This window comes from Eptatretus burgeri, chromosome 8, assembly GCF_056783735.1.
Source record: "Eptatretus burgeri isolate ZD-2024b chromosome 8, Ebu_testis_v1, whole genome shotgun sequence".
NCBI lineage: Eukaryota > Metazoa > Chordata > Myxini > Myxiniformes > Myxinidae > Eptatretus > Eptatretus burgeri.
Window position 1 is genome coordinate 60293481 of NC_140968.1, and position 18691 is coordinate 60312171.

General features: G+C 43.9%; 1 protein-coding gene across 2 annotated transcripts in view; it reads right to left on the minus strand.

Moving 5' to 3' along the window:
- Window positions 1–5635: 5635 nt before the first annotated feature.
- G6PC3 (glucose-6-phosphatase catalytic subunit 3) overlaps window positions 5636–18691 on the minus strand; it is a 48018-nt gene continuing 34962 nt past the window's right edge. For both annotated transcript variants that reach the window (XM_085892244.1, XM_085892243.1), the window contains one exon: window positions 5636–7049. In XM_085892244.1, the coding sequence (XP_085748370.1) occupies window positions 6731–7049 (319 nt within the window). In that variant the 3' untranslated portion in view covers window positions 5636–6730. The remainder of the gene's footprint in view (window positions 7050–18691) is intronic.

Genomic DNA, 18691 nt, shown 5'->3' on the forward strand with positions numbered 1-18691 from the left:
GGACCATGCTGGACCAAATAAAGAAAGGACGGAAACGAGCTGGGAACATTTCTAATAATTTATTTACAATAAAAGACAAAGAGGCAAGACTTGAAGCGAATAAACAGAGCAGGAATTTACAATGATTCAAAGCAGTTACTCAATTCTACTTATAGATGGGCCCACATGCAGTCACACACACAAAAAGAAAAGAAACCCTGGAGTTTTTATTGGACCTTCCAGCTGATGAGAGAGACGAGCTGGGGGTCAGAGTTTGGATGGGACCTGTGGGTCGTCGAAGGTCCCAGCCACACGTGTGGGACTCGTGGCTCGTGGTGGCAGCCGCGTGGAGCAATCACAGCTCCGGGGCAGAGATCATGGTCGCAGACGGGACCCACCAAGGCTCCACGAACAGGCTGGTTCACTCACTCTCCAACTCAACCACCGTCAAACAACTTGAAACTACTCAAGTACTCCAGATCTCCCAGCGCCAACGACAACCGAATCTGCTCGGGGATATACATCTCCTCCCACACGGGGAGAGGCCTTGGCAAGAATCATCTCGCTGTCCGTCCCTCATTGGCCTACGGCCGCACCCTACCGGGGAGGAGCCGTGGCCCCTGTTCAGAGACCCCATATTCTTCACGTGGCCTCGCTCGCGCAGAGCAAGACGGTCTGCCCTGAAAGGCCCACCGTACAAAAACTATCGTTTGTGGGGCCTGAGGACCGGAACCACGAGGCCCCCCTCTCGACAAGGAAAGGTATGAGCAGCCAACGGGCGGTGATGGAGCATGATGGGCTGGTTGGGTCGTGCAGATGGGATGATTGTTGGTTGTTAAATGGCTTGTTGGAGGGTTTGTTGGATGTAAAACCTAACTAAAGATGTCACAACGCACACATTTAATCCTCCCGCTAAAGAAAAGGAAAGGGAACCTGTCTCACATGTACTTAACGACATAACTGACTTTTGGGACCTGTATTTTGAATGCAAATGGTTTCCAGATTCGTAACAATATATAGCTGTGTGTGCGTGTGTGTGTGTATATATATATATATATATATATATATATATATATATATATATATATATATATATATATATATATATATATATATATATATATATATATATATATATATATATATATATATATATATATACATACATACATACATACATATAAACTTCACAAAATTCTGAAGACATCATCACCGATTTGTCAAATACCAGAAGCTTGTGCTGCTCGGGGGTAGGCTGTGGCCGGCGGCTGTGCATTGTTGCTCCTCATATTTTCATTCATTCAGCCACATCCCTTTGGAGTGAAAACATCAACGGTTGATTCTCATATGTACCGTCGGATCTTAATCAAAGTGAAAATCGATTCCACTATTCTTCTAAACATGCCTTTGGGCACTCACGTGTTTCACATGAAAACGACCGTAATAAGAAACTGGAGCCACACGTGAAGAAACCCCCAGTGCCTTCTCAAAATGGAATTACAATTTCCTTAATACCTACCCCCAGCCCCTTCGAGCTGCACCATGCAGGACGCTGACCTTGCTCCAATGTGGATATCCCGAAAATTTGCAACAGCTCAAACATGCCATGTTCTTTTCCCTCAAGAAAGGAACGCCGTCTCTGTTTAGGATCCCAAGTATAACTGGAGGGGAAAAACGTGGGAGCTTCCCAAACTGAAAACAGGTGTTGTTCTTTGACTCGAAGTGCCGAATAAGAAATAGAGGAAAGACGCATTACACGTCAAAATGCCAATTTGAAGCATATTCTGTTGCATTCGACAATAAAACCGAATTTCCAACCAATCCAAACAAAATGCTCCATTTCAGGCCAGCGGCACAAGAGAAACCATTAGTTGTGAGCTGAGAGATTTTGAATTACGAGATCCAGTAAACGGAGTAAAGAACCAGGTGCAATGGGACATCATGTTTTAGGTCTTTCCAAGTACGTGGAGGCTTCAGACATGACAATGTATCAGATGTTATCCAAAAGTAATGCAAGTCTTGTTAACTATTATCATGGGTTGTATTTTTCTGCATCATCCCTTAAAACGGCCAATAACCTTCAGATATAAAGTCAATTCAATCACAAGTATGGCTTTGGCATGCTCCATTGCTATAACGAAAATAATGTGCATTCGGTTTTACTTTTCAAAACTACTGGAAGCATATCGGATGCAAAGCAAAAATCATGATTAACCTGTAGTCTTTTCAAGCTACGTAGCAAAGAATTTTCTTGCAGCATTTATTTGATTTGATGAACCATACTCTTTAGAGCATTGGTGCTGCCCAAACAGTTTATTGGTGAGGGTTGTACTGGGTGGTTTGCCATTGCCTTTCCAGCGTTGCTTGTCCATGCTCTAGCCCTTTAAATGCTGAGCAAGGAAGCAGCACGTACCATTGTTAAAGTCTTTGGGATGACTCAGCCGGGGTTTGAAACACCAACTTCACAAACTCAGAGGGGACGGTATGACCATTACACCACCGAGTCTGGTGAATAACAGAATACCTCTGTTTATTTCTTCCAATCAAATAAAATGGTTCGTTGCTTATATTCGTTATTATACAAGATAATTTATGAATAACATTATTTTTAGTATTATAACTTATCACCCAAATAATGCAGAAAAGTCCCTTTTTGAGGGTGAGGGGAATCCTAGACAAATGCATTGCATCGTACTTTTTTCTGTATTAAAGTTGTTAGTCCCTTCCGGTATCACCAGAGGAGACTGACTATAGGTTTGCTCTCCATCCATCTGTCCGTCCATCCCACCTGTGGTTTTTCAGTTTTCCCAAACCCTTTGACATATTCGACTGAAACTTGGTACATGGCTTTATTATGATAAGTTCCAGACCAAGTTCGAGTTTCATGGCATTTCGTCAATTTTTCAGTTATACCCTTTTTGGACTGAGAAAATTCCACATCGGTCGGGGACATGTATTGCAAAGCAATTCTCGCTCTTGTGTATATTTTTTTCTTTAAATTTCGTCATTCCATTGCAACACCCTTTTAAAAGAGATTCCTCATCCTCTTTCTGCATTACTTAATACCATTGTTTTAAAAAATAAATAAATAAACCAGCAATTAGTAGGCAAAATTATGTGCATAGTACATTAAAAATTTTTACAGGGTTTAAGACTCAGGTGCCAGGATAGCCGAGCAGTATACACACTCACCTGAGCCGTCTGGCATGGGTTTGAATCCAGACATAACAACAAACTGCCACCCTGGTGTTCAGCAGTCAGGGCGAGGCATCAGTGTGTGTGCCGACCCTCAAATTAATGTTAAACTGGAGGACTTGTCTGCCAGCACTGGTCCTTGGTAGGCGTTAACTATTCCAGTGTACTGTGAAAAGCAGGTGACCTGTGCCTGGCACCATGAACAAATTACAGATTGCCACCACCTTCCATTGAACGTCAGACCTGTCTGTGAGACTTGAGCCAAAAACGTCACCCATCCGACCCCACAAGGAGGTGGAAACAATTGGGGCCGTTGTAGTACTGTAGTAGTAGTAGTAGTAGTAGTAGTAGTAGTAGTAGTAGTAGTAGTAGTAGTAGTAGTAGTAGTAGTCGTCGTAGTAGTAGTAGTCGTCGTAGTAGTAGATTCTGAGGCTCATGTGGGAATGTAAAACTCAACCCTGCGATTCTACTAGACTATAAAACTAAATTCTAAAATTGTAAACCTTGCACTGTACTTGAATGAACATGGAGTGGACTAATGCCTGGTGTTGGCTTAATGGTTAAGGTGATAGACTTGGAATCCAAGGATCCTGAGTTTAAATCCCACTCTGCTGTTGAATTAATACCAGGTGGGGTTGACTCTGCCTGTCATCCTTCTGAGGTCGGCAAAATGAGTGCCAGCTTGCTGGTATCCTGTCGGAGTGGCGACCCGTCCAGGATTGTGCCCAATAGCCAAGGAGACTGCTTAAGCAGCACCAAAGCTCTGCACAGAGTATGGTCCCAATGGATAGATGGATGGAGTTCGACTAATATAATTTCTGAAAATAGTTTTTGGTCAATTGTGCCTGCTGTCAATAACTCAACTTATGGGCTCATGGAAAAGGTTGCCTAACGTCCCCGGACAACCAGAACATTTTGTTGGACAACCATACCTTGCTGGTAACCAGCCCGACAGGCAAACAAATTTGTTATCTCCTAAACAAACTTTTCTTTGGTTTTATTTATCCATGGTGCTGCAACCTCAACTTAAATTGTCAAGAATAAAATTATGGCTCTAAAAAAAAAAAAATGCAAATTATATATCAAGCATATTGCTAATCCCCATCTTGTGGGGGGTGCCATTATATTTTCTGGAAGCTCTTCTAAACAAATTGCCGAACAAACGCCTGTCCGCTTATTCGATGAGCGTACAGTACACATTCACGTACCTCGCTCTATACTGCGTTATCATGAATGGGTTGCAAGCAAACATGAACTATGTGTTGAAATTGACAAATACATCTTGAAGTTGCTGCATAATTGGTTCAGGAGTAAGCAAGTGACCACTATATTCGTTATGGGTGTGTGTCTGTCTGTCTGTCTGTCCTGAGCATAGCTCCGTGGGTTTTGATCCGATCCTGATAAAAATTTGGATGGGAGGTTTACATCATGATCTAGTTGTGTTTTCCTGAGAATGGGGATGCTGCGCCCATTATGGGCGGAGCCATACCGAAAAACATGTGTTTTTAGGGGGTCGCCGATTTCAAGTTACATCTTCTCCGAGGGGATTTGTCGAATCTGGCAGGGGTTTCTGTATTTGGTTAGCCCAATGGCACCTGCATAGACCAACGGAGCTCGATTTTTCATTTTCGTCCCAAGGTCAAGGTCACAAGGTCACGAACTTAGAAAATGTCAAAAAAAATCAATAAATTGGGCATCGAACTCCTAGGGTTTTCAACTGTTTCGAATGAACGTTGGTATGCAAGTAGTGCTCTTCGAGTACTACAACTTTCATCATTTACGTTTTTCCCGATTCCCGTGAGTTTGCCCGTGGCTTCCCCTCGAAGGTCAAAAAATAAAAAAGGCGAACCGTATACATTGCTCGTTAACCATCGCCGTCTCCAGACTTATTTGTTTTTATATTTATATTTAAGTGTTTTGAGTTCACAAAAACTTGCATTTTAAATATATTTTTTCAAAATGAAAAACCTTCCATGGATTGCTACTGGCAGTTGTAAAATCCATAAATACTGTCCAGATGAGGCCATTGATAGTTGATTTAACAATTGCAAGGTAACATGGCACTGAGATCACAACATTCATGTTCAACCAACTACTAGCAACGCCAAGGCCGAGCGAGTCAGTTTATTTCATCAAGTACAGCTATGAGGGGAAAACGTGGACAGCCATCGGGCAACTGAAAAGAAAAAAAAATTCACGGAACAAAATTTGTAACGGTGCTGGCCCGAAGGGCAACTACAATGTCTAAAATTTTGCGAGCCTTGAACTTGATGTGAAAATAAATAAATAAAACCCTTTGTTACAAAAATCCATACATTTGCATGACACTCAGTTCTTGGTGATAACTATGGGGGGCTTTACGATTGCATCTGCAAATTCAGGTTACACATCGATTTATATTCAGAGCCAAGCAACCTTCTTTGGTGCACGGACATTCAAAGTCACCAGCTGCGTCATCCGGTAAGATACATCTCCCAAAAAGGTGTTTATTCGGAACACATATTCGAGGCAAAGTGTTCAACAACAAATATAGTTAGTTCAGCCACAGTGCAAAAAAAAAAGAATTAGGTCACATTCTTAAACATAACCTATATGATGCTTTTAACATTCAAGAACAAATGCAGGTCCAACCTCATAACACAGCTGATGTTCTAACACACAAATAGTGCAAAAAAAAAAAAACCTATTTCTTTGAGGGATTCCACTTGGGTGGTCCTCGGAAGCAAAATAAATATTACCTCAACCTCCCGACCGACTCCCCCACCTCAAAACCCCTCGGTTCTTTCACCAACGTGTATTAAACGCTGCTGAAACGCCATGAGAAACCTTCAAAATTGGAATGAAACCAAAACGGAATCAGCAGAATTGTATGAAGAAGAGAAGAAAAGTATGAGCAAATAAACTTATTTTGTTTCATTTAAACTTTTATAATCCAACATTTTCTCTTATTTCTGATTTCCCAAAATCTTCAACGGATGAAGAACGCATTATCTCTGCTAGAGACATGAACACCACCAATAGGTTCACAAGAATAACAAAAGCTTGACTAGCACAGTGGGACGACCCCAAAAAATGCAAGAACAAATCGTGTTTTGCAACTTGAGCGCCTGAGAAGTAAAGTGGTCTATCGTACGTCGATGGTGAAATTGTGCACAAAAGTAATCTTTCAAGTCCTGTCCACTTTTCATTCGGTGTATAACGGTAGTTTTCAATAAAGTGTCTGAGGCTGATACTGAACTTTGGTCAATGGGCGTGAAATAGAACTCCACAATAAAACTTGCATTTTGAATCCCTTTCCCCCCCCTCAGAGCTTTATCATATTGGATAGCCTCATTTATGTCTCAGCAGCTAACCTTGTATTAATGAAAAAGCATCCAACAACCCACACAAACTTGCTTTGTTGCCGTCGTTTCACGTCACGTCGGTCACAAGGCCAACCAAAATGTACATGTTCGAAAACGCAATCACGTTTCAAACGCAAGTGAGAAAAACCACACAACATTGAAATTCAAATAAAATTACAACTGTGATTACTCACCTCTGGGGATTCAAAAGCTCAAACGAAAAAACGGAATATTCCCATAACAACAATGGGTAGAGCAGTGTTCTTCAGGAATATCAATGCATAAAAGAGCAACAAGGGATCGCTGGGGATCTTGAGGCTATCTAGAAGATGCAAAGCCAACAGGATGAGCACTGCACTGACTGCACGCATAAAAGGGCCTTCCTGAGTGGGTCTGAGAGCACCGAACACGTGCAAAGCAATGCCAAGGCCACAACAAGCTCCAGAATCTCTCATGAGAGATGAGAGGGGAGTTGTGATGAGATGAACCCATTTTTTCTGTGTGCACCAACGTTGCGCGAGCCTCAGTGACCTGCACAACAGGAAGTACAAAAGGTAGCAAACAATAATCCAACAACTTTAACTTCTCCTGGGAGAACATTGTCAAGAAATAAAAATCCTTTCATGCTGAATGAAAACATCCCCACTTGAAAGTTTGAAATATTTTACCTCACCTAACCAGATGCTTTAAAAACTAGAGTTCACAGAACACCTTACTCTGTGCAGTGATGAGAAAAAAAAGGACATGGGCGGCATTTGGAGCAGAAAATTTGATTGGTTGAGATGCTGTAAAATGTTGTAATATTTTGTTCAAGTCCTGCGAAACAGGTTTTTGAAAGTGCTAAAAAGGTGATTTGTGTTGTGCAGCGTTCAAATATATAATTAAATTTAAATAAAATGAAGAATTTAAAGGTCGTTAAAAAAAAATATATGTATACAGTATATCGGAAGTTTACCGCCGTTGATGAGCATCCTTTACACCACCTTATTGAACACATTGCATTAGTTCTTCGTGCCTGTTGTTTGTGAACTTTATGACGTCGAAAGAAAAAGTTTCTTGTTTGGAATGATTTTCAATTTTGTTTGACTGCCAGATAGGCAGAGTAAAAAAATTACCTCGCTCTTCTCTGCGCATGTGTGATCAGGACAAATTCAGACAAAGTGCTGTTAAACTGCAGGTTCATGTTCTGATTAGTGTTCAAAATATAACATTCAATTGAAGTGAAGGTGTTCCTCGATCATCAACAGACGTTTGTAAACAGACAGACAGACAGAAGTGACCCAGAAGCTTAAACCATATTTTCGCTTGCACGATTGGGGTAAAAATAATCATTTGGTGATATCGCATGTTTTTGGTATGTTTTAATTGCAGGATAAATGAAAGGCATGTAGAAACTAACACACATGATTGCAAAGTTATAGACCCATCTCACCCTTCTAAGTTGTGTTGGTGTTTTATTGATGTTTGTGATGGAAATGAAATGTTCTTCAGCAAAACATTCTGACACCCCACAAAAGGTTTCACCTTCGGGAGCAAAACCCTGCAATTAAGTGGCAAAGAGCTACCATCATCATAGCAGGTAATGATTGAAAATAAGATTTACTGGTTGTTCCCAGGTTGTTCCCAAGACAAGAAATGGTTAGTTCTCCACCCCACCCCCAAATGCCAAACTACTATTATATTGAAGGAAATATTAAGGTGTTTTTAATGGCTGAGCATTTCTGAGAGAAGACATTAGTAACAGCCGACTATCCTTCAGTTAATTGTGTACTGCGAGAGGTAATTACTCGAGTACAAGCATTGAGTTTTGTGAAGAAAATTAGTTGAATGTATTGTTGCAGTTCTACAAAACCACATGCCTCTAAGGCAATGGCACCAACATACAGTGATCCCCAGGCAGTCATTTCATTAGTCTTCGTGCAGTTAGACCTTCCCCTCATGTCTAAGTGGGTTAACGGGATGAAGTGCGTTGCATGGGTCTAACAGCTAGGTCTATTAACTACATCTCTGTCTCCTATTCTGATTTCTAATCCAACATTTTCCTTCCTTCCAGCCAGTACATCCTTGGGCAGTTACGCTCGGCTGCATCTGATCTGGTAAGGTGATCCGGTTTGAACAAGGCGTACCAAGGGCATGTCCCCCGGTAATTAAATTGAGTCACCTTTAGGAAAACGGTATCAGACGGTGGACCCTAATTCACGTGGTCGAGTTATTGGCGTTCACGGTCGATTAGCGACCCGCCGCGTCACAAAGTTATTCGTGTGCGACAGCCTGCGATTCCGGAGAGTCTGGTGGGAACCCAAGGTAGCTTCCCCCCTCATGGTATTCTCACCCCCGACGGTTTACAACTTTAGTATCAGGAGTGGGATACGGACCCCCTGAACACTTTGGCCTCAGAAGTGGTGCGAACCCTGAACACTTTGGTGTCAAGAGTGGGATGAAACCTGAACACTTTGGTGTTCAGAAGTGGGATTCGAACCTGGGGTGTGCTTAACACATCCCCAAAATTAAGAGCGGGTGAGAATATAAATTTTATTTAATTATATGTACGGAACATGGTGGACCAAGACGAGCTGGTTCAGGTAGGTTTTGAAACAACAATTTCAGAAACATCTATGGCTCAGGACGACAACTTTAAGGGAGATCATTCCCTGCAACAAAACCCAGAGATAACGTTGGGGGCAACCGCGACAGCAACAATGCTTAGGGGCCCCCACCGCCAAATTCCTTTCACGAAGGACAAAGCCATTCCACTGGGATCCAAATCCAATGGTAGTGGATCGGCCTCGCAAAAGCAAATGACAATGCAGCAGTTTATGGAAAGGTTCAAACAGATGATGGACCAAATGAACGGGAATATGCACACACTGAAGAATGAAATGAGAAGTGATATGCAACAGATGAACGGGAATATGCAAAAACTGGCTGAGGATATGCTGAACAGAAGTGGTGCGATGGTGGGCGATAGGCAGATGGGCAATGGAATTAGGGAAGAAATGAAGGTGGTCAGGAGGAGCTGAAGGCAAAGCTGGAAAAGGTAAAGGTGGGTCAGCAAAGATTGGACATCGGGCTGGTACAGGTAAAGGGCAAAATGTAAAACAAGGACCGGAAGATGGCGGATGAGATCAGGACAGTACGTGAGGAAATGACCAGGTTGAAGGAGAGTGTGGAAGGTGTTTGGACCGTGATGAAGATATGTAAGGAAGAAATGACGAATAAAATAATGGCGGTTAAGGGAGAAGTAGATAAACTCGGACAGGTGATGATGGAAATAACGAAAGGACAAGGACAATTGGAAGTCGACATCGGGATAAACACGGACGCGATCCAAAATTTAAAACAAGTCCAAAATTTAAAACAAGGCCAGTAGGAGACAAAGGGGGAATTGGGGGCCGTAAAGGAGGAATAACAGAGAAACAAGCCGGTAGGCGACATGGGTGGTCGCGACATAATTGCATACTAGTCATACAGTTTTTGACAGATCGGGCTGAAATTTTTTGACAAAGAGGTTGATTATAGTGCGCATAAAAGCCTGGAAGCCCATTTTTGATTTTCGAAAAATTTTTTTTTTTCGGATTTTTCTAAAATTTCAAAGTCCCGTTGCTAGGCAACAGTGGTGTCCATAGCAATGGTGCTCAAAAGCATAGAACTAGATCCTGGTATTAACCTACCTGTCAAGTTTAATCAAAATCGTTTGACTCCTCTGGCCTCCAGAGCTGTCCATTACATACAAACAAACAAACAAACAAAAAAAGACGGTAAATAGACACCCTATTTTTGAAGGACTACCATTTGAAAAATAAAACCGAAATCAAAAATCGGTTTGAGTAAAATTTACTAATTATCTCGAAGTGTTTAATTCCGAAGTCTCGTTTCTCCACATTCAAAACTGTAGGACAAGTATTCAAAATACCGTACGCGGTTTTTCGGCCGCTGCATAGCAACGGGTGGTTGCTTAGCAACGAAACTCAAACGCGCACACTCCCAGCTCATATGGCACCTGTCGCCAAGTTTCATCGAAATCGGTTTGCTGGTTTGCGCTGTGGAGCCTCGCGTTGCGCGCAAGCGCACACGCGCGCACGCGCACACGCACGCACGCACACACACACACACACACACACGGAAAACCCAACAATAAGGGTACTCGAGCGACCACCCAACAAAGAGAGATGGAACGGGTGAAAGATGAATTACATAAAGTAAAAGAGGAGCAAACACAAATGGAAGGGAAGGTGAAAGACGTTAAAGAGCAGGTTGCAGGTCACCAAACATGTTCTGAAAATTTATCAATATGATTACATGTGCATTAAATAGTTCTATGCAAACTATTGTGGTTGCCTAACTATCGGGAAAATTAATGAAATTTAACTCCGAAGTTATTTCTCGAGGCCGTTGAAAAAAACAGCCATGTGCCCATATATGCATGGTGACGTCACGTTCTCCAAAAGAAAGCTGCGCTCACTCACTCATTGAAGAAGTGTCCAGTTCAGTGGGTCGTTCTTTCGCTTATTTTGAGCTTGCAACTGTCTATATTATCCTTTTTAATTGTGAATTATTGTAGAACAAAGTTATTTGGATATTTGTACATCATGCCTAGTAGTGTGTCACCATGTTTTGCGAAAATGGTTGGAAAACAGGTAATCGCTCCCACCGATTCCTGAAGGAATCAAACATTCGCCGGCAGAGGATAAGATTTGTACAAACAAAACGGGCGAATTTTCCCCCAAAGAAAATGGGTAAAGGGGACCCTTTGGATAGACTTGTCATTTGTGGTGACCATTTCACAGCCGAGGATTACAAAGGCAACGCAATGAGTGAGCTCGGTTTCAAAACAAGCGTGACGCTGTGCCCACCATTCAGCCTTCTCCTCCTCCGCTGGCTCCTGCTTCATCTTCTCACACTGTGTCACTTCTCAAGCATTGGGGCATTGTGTTTATCTATAAATGCGCATCAGAAATCGATTAAATTATTAGAATAGAGTAAGTCATCGCGATCCGGAAGTCCGTACATTGTAACCCGTAATGGGGAATGCGGCTGAGAATCTCTTCCCTATCGGCCACGCCATCATCACTTTCGCTGGGGTCAAGCTCAGCTGTCAGAAAGACTTCAACACCAAGGGTCCATTATATTTGGGTCCATTATTGATTCATTCTATTTCTGACTCTTGAGTGACTAGAGGGTTGGTGGTGGTCGTATGGCAGCTTAGCTGCCGGGGTAGCTATCATTTCTTGAAGCGCAACTGTGTCGCTGATGCAGTGCCCCTCTACCAGTACACACACTGGAAATGGTACCCATTTCGCCGACCTCGGAAGGATGACAGGCTGAGTCAACCCCCTGGTGTATTAATTCAGTGGCAGACGGGGCTTGAACTCAGGACCCGAGGATCTCAAGCCACCACCCTAACCACTGAGCCAACACCAGGCTACGAGAGGGTTAAAAAAATTATTATATTAAGTCACAGACAAATCATACTTTACATTATTTTATGCATCGAACAAGAAAATGAAAATCTTCAAACCAATCTGTCTGGTGGAGTCTGTCAGTTTGAACTGCCAGTCAGTCAGTCCTGCCACTTGTACATGAAATAGGCTGTTTTCTGGCATTTGCAAGTGGCTCAAATTTATATGGCTCAGGGCCAGAAACTCCATAGTATAAATTTCCATCCTCCAACTCGTCCTCGGCAATATCGGAATGAACACACTCAATTTCATCGCCGCTGAAATCACTCTCTGATTCGCATCTCGCCATTGTTTACATGCTGTTTCCGAATGTTCACGAAGTTTTCGGAGAACGTGACGTCATTGCATCTTCGGTAACTTCCGGTCTGTTTTTCGATCACCGAGAAAAGTTTTGACTTAAAAGTTAATTTTAGCATATTTTGAGTTTCAAATGTAAGAAATTAAATACCCCACGTTTATTAATGAATGTGCTTACAACCTTCGAATCATGCGAAGTCATCAGCGACCCAAAACCTGCTCTTTAAGATTGAGCTTGTTGAATGTCTTCAGATGTGATGCAAGGGTCAGGATAACCTCCTTCAGGAACATGAAGAGAGCACATGCTCCCTCGAAGCAGACCGCAACCAGGAGAGTCCAGTTGTAAGGCTGTGTGAGGTGGAGCGGGTGCATGAATGGGTACATGCCGAGTTTTTGGGTGGGGGGGGTGGAAGCCCCAGGAACTCTTGGGGTAACACAAGCCCCCGGTATTATTGTGCCAGAGTGTGTGCAGAGCGTGAGTAATGTGGTATGAATGAGTGCGCGAGAGAGTGCGAGGCAAGTATCGACCCAGACGGGAGTAGCGGTTAGTTTGACGGACGGGACGGGCGAGCCTCCCGAGCGTGATAAAGTTCTTTTGGAAACTGCGTCGGCTACACGGGACTCTGCGTACCAGGTACGGTGGGTGTGGGAGAGTGTGCGCGGTCCGTGCTGGACAAACCGCCCAAGCGCGGACCATTGTGCAAAGTGCTAATGGCTTCAGAGGAGCCGGCTTCAAAACACTCCGTGCCGGATAAATTACCGGAGCGCGGACAGCTAAAAGGGGAGCGAATAAAGGGATTAAGTGAATTTGAAAAAAAAGAAATTCCTATGGGAGCCCATATCCGAGGCCCGGCGTACCACGAGACATGAGTGGTGCTCGTGGGACACCCGGCACGAGTGGAAACGGCTGTGGGACCGCCGGACGGCTTGTGGGCATGGCGAAGCTCGCAGGGCAGCCCGTATGTGAGTGACATCAGCGGGGATCCTGCAGTACGAACGGTTGGTTTGTCGGAAATGTTGGTGTTTCCCATGGGAGATCGCCCGAAAGCCAGTGCAAGCAATTGGATCAATTGGCAGGTGACGGGTGCGCTATCGACCACCCCCGTGGAGGCGAAAGGCTCGCCGGGACTTGTTACAAGAAAACGAAGCCCAACGAAGATGTCGTGAACATCCTCGCTCATGCAAAGGAGCAAGAGTTAGGGGAAGGGTGTGTCACTAGTTAGGGAAGTCCTCCATGTGGGCCAGACAACACGAGTTAGGGGGAGTGAGGATAGCAATTAGAGATAATTGGGAACAAGGACAGACATGGAACGTGTGGTGGGGACGTAGCTTAGATATATAGAGTTAAATGGAATGCACATTAGAGTAAGGGATGACGGAGCACGAGTTAGTTAGGGGAACGTAGCTATTAGTGTCGGTGTGAGTGGAAAAATGATGAGTGAATGTGGGTCAGCGGGCCCGATGAATGAATGTGTAATGCATGGTGCAAACAAATTATTGGGGGAGGAGTGATCCCACCCAAGGGAAACCGTGGTTTGAGTAATATTAGTTAGCGGGATAGTCAAATTAATAAAGGGATATCATTTTGTGGTTAGTGTTGAATGAAGGCACGAAACATTTTGCAGGGTGCAGGAGACGATTAACCAGTTGGGAGCGCGGCTTGTGAAAGGTGAGTATCGAGTAGAGGGCACCCCGGGCGCCGGAGTAGTCGGCCAGAGTAGGCTGTGCGTCCAAGGGACTGAGGAGCTGGAGTAAGTAATGGGCACGGATACCCAAGGAAAAGGGTCCCGGAGCGCCAAAATTCCATATGGGTATTGAGGGGGAAGTGCCAGTGAGGGCATTCCCCACGTTAGTGAGGAGTAGGTAGACTCGGAGACAGCCTCACCGACCCAGGGGTGCTGAAGAATGAGTGTGACAGGTGGGCAGACCTGCCAGTGGAGCCGCACTGCCCAGCCATGAAATTGTGTGAGAGCACGGAGGAAAATTCACGGGCCAGGCCTGAATTAGTAATGAACACCAACACAGGCGATGAGAATCGAGGTTGCTGGAACTGATAGTTTAAAGAGAAAGGTGTGTTGAAAACCCCCGGGGATAGTTTAAAGATTAATAAAGGATCGGATAGATCAGAATATGTGTACCCCTTCGCACCATCCATCTCATCACTGTTCGTAGGCCGCTGGACTCATCGTGGAAATGCTGACGCCTGTGGGAGTTATCTGGAGGCTGTATTTGACCTCTGGACAGGTTTACTTGTCCCTCTCTCGATCCTATTTAAAGGGACCTTCGGGATTGGTAACGGATGGTTAGGACAGGTTAGCCATAGAAAAACGACAAGAGGGTTTGGGACACACATATTAAAAAAAATCGAATTACTTTGTTAAGACGCTGTCACACCTTGATGATTTAGCTAGCAATGGCAACGTATAAAAATGTATGTAAAACGTTGGCGTACGCTGAAATTTTGAGCTTTTTTTTAACTTTTGGTCGTATCCATAACATGTTGGTCGTATGCATAACATATTAGTAACGGGCACAGAACATTTCGTTGTCTTATAGATAACTTATACCGACAAATGCTTAGCCTGTTGTCGGCGTTCACAACCTATGCCCAACGATAGTTTAACCTCGGCATAGCGCGCTGCACGTATCGCCGACGAACTCGTGGCGTAGCCTGTTAAAAACCTGCCGCACGCCGATTTAAATCATAACCGCCTGAGAATTGGAAGTGTCAACATCGCAGTCACACCTTGATGATTTAGCCAGCGTATGCCGAACTATGAAAAATTTGCCAAATCAAGCTGGCACACGTCAAATACGTTATGGGTAAGTTGTGTATACGTTAAGAGCGCGCTGAAAAAAGATGAAGTATGCTGTCATATTTCGTGGTACGTCTCGTACATCGTGAAATTTCAAGCATGCTGAAAATTTTACGACATACTCGCCGTATGGCTCACACGTTCCGCTACGCTGGGAATAAGTTGTAGGCATGATATGCGATCGTTGACACACGTCGACACAAGTTCCTTGTAAGTTACTCATAAGTCGAAACACGTCGAGGTAATGTTTAGCATACCCGAAACTTATTTTCTCCATCAAGGCACATTTTCTTTTTTTCTCCTTGGCTCCGTGAAGGCACGTGACGAAATATCTGAAGTTGTTGTTGTTGTTTTTTAATTATTATTATTATTATTTTTTTTTTTTTTAGTCTATCACGAATTTTAAAATATATTCGGACATTTGCTTTTAAGTTTCGACGTCGACGTGACAATATCCTCAAACAGAAAATATTCACAGAGGAGGAACTAGGAATAAGCCGAGCAAACTGAAGAGGAAATCGGACGCGACGTAACAGCACGTGACGAAATATCGGGAGGTATTGTTTTTTTTTTTTTTAAACGCTGCAAATACGCCATTATACAGTAGCTGTAAATTAGAAACACGTTCAGCGAGTTCTGTGGTCGTCCGGAAGACGTCAATAAAATACGTCTACATACGTCAATCTGCGTTGGAGGTACGTTACACATAGGTTCAAAGCATGTTACTCATAGGTTAGAAATAAGTTTTGGGTATGCTAAGCATTACCTCGACGTGTTTTGACTTATGAGTAACTTAGAAGTCACGTGCCTTGATGTGTGTCAACGATCGCATAACGTGCCTCGACGTGTGTGCAACGATCGTGTAACGTACCTACAACACGTTACTCATAGGTTATAAATAAGTTTCGGGTGCGCTAATCATAACCTCGAAGTGTTTCGACTTATGAGTAACTTACAAGTAATGTGTGTCGACATGTGTCAACAATCGCATAACATGCCTACAACTTATGGCCAGCGTAGCGGAACGTGCGAGTCATACGCTGGCATACGTCGTAAAATTTCAAGCATGCTAAAATTTGAGGACAACCGCAAAGTACAACGATGAAAGCCAGCGTACTATGACGTATGGCAGTGTTTTTCAGCGTGCTCTTAACGTATACCAAACTTACCCATCACGTATTCGACGTGTGCCAGCGTTTTAGACAAATTTTTCATAAGTCGGCATACGCTGGCTAAATCGTCAAGGTGTGACAGCGCCTTTACGACTTAACGAGGGGTAAGGACAAGGACAAGCATAGGCAATAGGATGGGGAGGGGGGGGAGACCTTAGGGTAGGACCGAACCCATCTTCGGACCGGCCAACGCCACCACACTCCCTCCACAACTACACGAGGCCAGTCAGCTTCAAATGCTGACCGACTGCACCTTACCTGGTCTGCCTTTGCCATGCCTTGCCCATGCCTTTATTTGCCTTGACTCCACTTACTGCGCATCACCATATCATCGCTGAACTTTGCCATGTGCCCCAGGACCATCTGTTTATGGATGTGTTTGCAGGGACTGCAATGCAGGCAGTCACATTACCGGCGACTGTATTTGGACAGCCCGGACCTCTTTATTGATAAAGGCCAGTTCATATGGACTGTGAGACGGTGTGCGGCCTGCTGTGTTTGGGTCAGTTGCCTCCAGCAGCCAGGAATTTTTTTTTTTTTAAGGACCATTTAGGGCCCTGAAAATGCCAGGCTGCATGAACACCTGCTGCTGCACTCATCCATGAGTTTTTCATTTGCTGTGTTTTCTTCCCTTGAATCCCAGGTCCTGGGCCATGGGTAATGTAAATATTAGAAATGCATATAGTTATAACCCACCTGTTTGTTTAGTTCAATTTCGGCAATGTAGCATAAGGATGTCCGTAGGAGTCTGCTCGTTTAGATAAGCAACGCACTAGGTTTATTGTTTTTGAGACATGTATTTGAAATGTCACACTCAGGGATCCGTAGGTAAAGCATACTCAGGAAAACTACACCTATATGCCACACAAATGTTTAACGACTCGGGTCGAGTCTAGCAAAAGGGAGGGGGGTAGTGTAGCAGTTCCACAAAACCGCATGCCTCTTGGGCAATGGCACCCAACATACAGTGATCCCCAGTTATTTCGATAGTCTTCATATAGTTAGACCTTCCCTTCATGTCTAGTAGGTTAACGGGATGAAGTGCATTCCATGGGTCTAATAGCTATGTCTATTAACTATATCTGTCTCCTATTCTGATTTCTTATCTAACCCTTTCCTTCTCGCAGGTATGTCGTTGGGCAGTTACGCTCGGCTGCATCTGATCCGGTTTGAACAAGGCATACTGAAGGCGTGTCCCCCGGTAATGACCATGTGACCTTAAGGTAAACGGAATCAGATGGAGGACCCTAAGTCACGTGGTCAAGTTATTGGTGTTCACGGTAAATTAGCGACCCACCGCATCACAAAGTTATTCATGTGCGACGGCCTGCGATTCTGGAGAGTCTTGTGGGAACCCAATGTAGCTTCCCCCCTCGTGGTTGTGGACCCCCGACTCCAGGTCCACAACAGTATTTATTCAAAAACAAAAGCAGTATCAACTAGAACAGTGCCCCGAAGAGCGCATACCTCCGCCAGCCTGTACAGTTTACGTTTTGAATACCACTTATAGGCCGAATCTGCATCAATACCTTGCCAAAAATCTAATCAGCTTGTTATTGTCACCTACACCTCCCCAACAAATCCACCAAATTTCGTCCAAGTCTGTCCATAAATATTTGAGATATCATGCCATATGAGGTCCGTCTAAAAAGTAACGGGAATGAGCCTGCTGTGTGCTCCACTTACATAACTTGAATGAACGGGTTGCATCACAGTCAATATATTTATTACGTATGCAGTTGACCTTCTTTCCTGGGGTCACCATTGGGAGAATTGGTACCTAAATAACCTGAACACGAAGTAATACGAGATGCATCTAAAAAGTAACGGGACTGAGCCTGCTGTGTGCTCCACTTACCAAACTTGAATGAACGGGTTGCGCCACAGTCTTTCACAACATTCCAGAAATATATATGATTGGTGATGGTTGACTGCGTTCATTGTGTGATTTTTTTACAGGTCGTGCTTTACACGTTGACTAGTCTGAGTCGTCACGCTTTGAGTCATGAGCAGAGAGCCAATCTAAAGTTTCTTGCCAAGCTTGGCAAAACACCTTCCGAATCCTTCGCAATGCTGCAGCAAGTCTACGGAGAAGAAACGATGTCACGTACACATGCATTTGAATGGCACAAGAGGTTCAAAGAGGAATGGGAGGAGGTTGAAGACGATCCATGGTCAGGAAGACCTTCAACGAGCAGAACGGCGGACATCGAGCGTGTGAAGCAGATGGTGTGCACAGATCATCGACTCACGGTGCGGATGATTGCCGAGGAACTTTTCATCAACAAGGACACTGTCTGGAGGATCATTACTGAAAATCTTGAAATGTGCAAGGTGTGCGCAAAGATGGTCCCTAAGCTGTTGTCCGAGGACCACAAACAGCAAAGAGTCAATGTCTCTCAAGACATTATCGAGCGCCTCGAGGATGA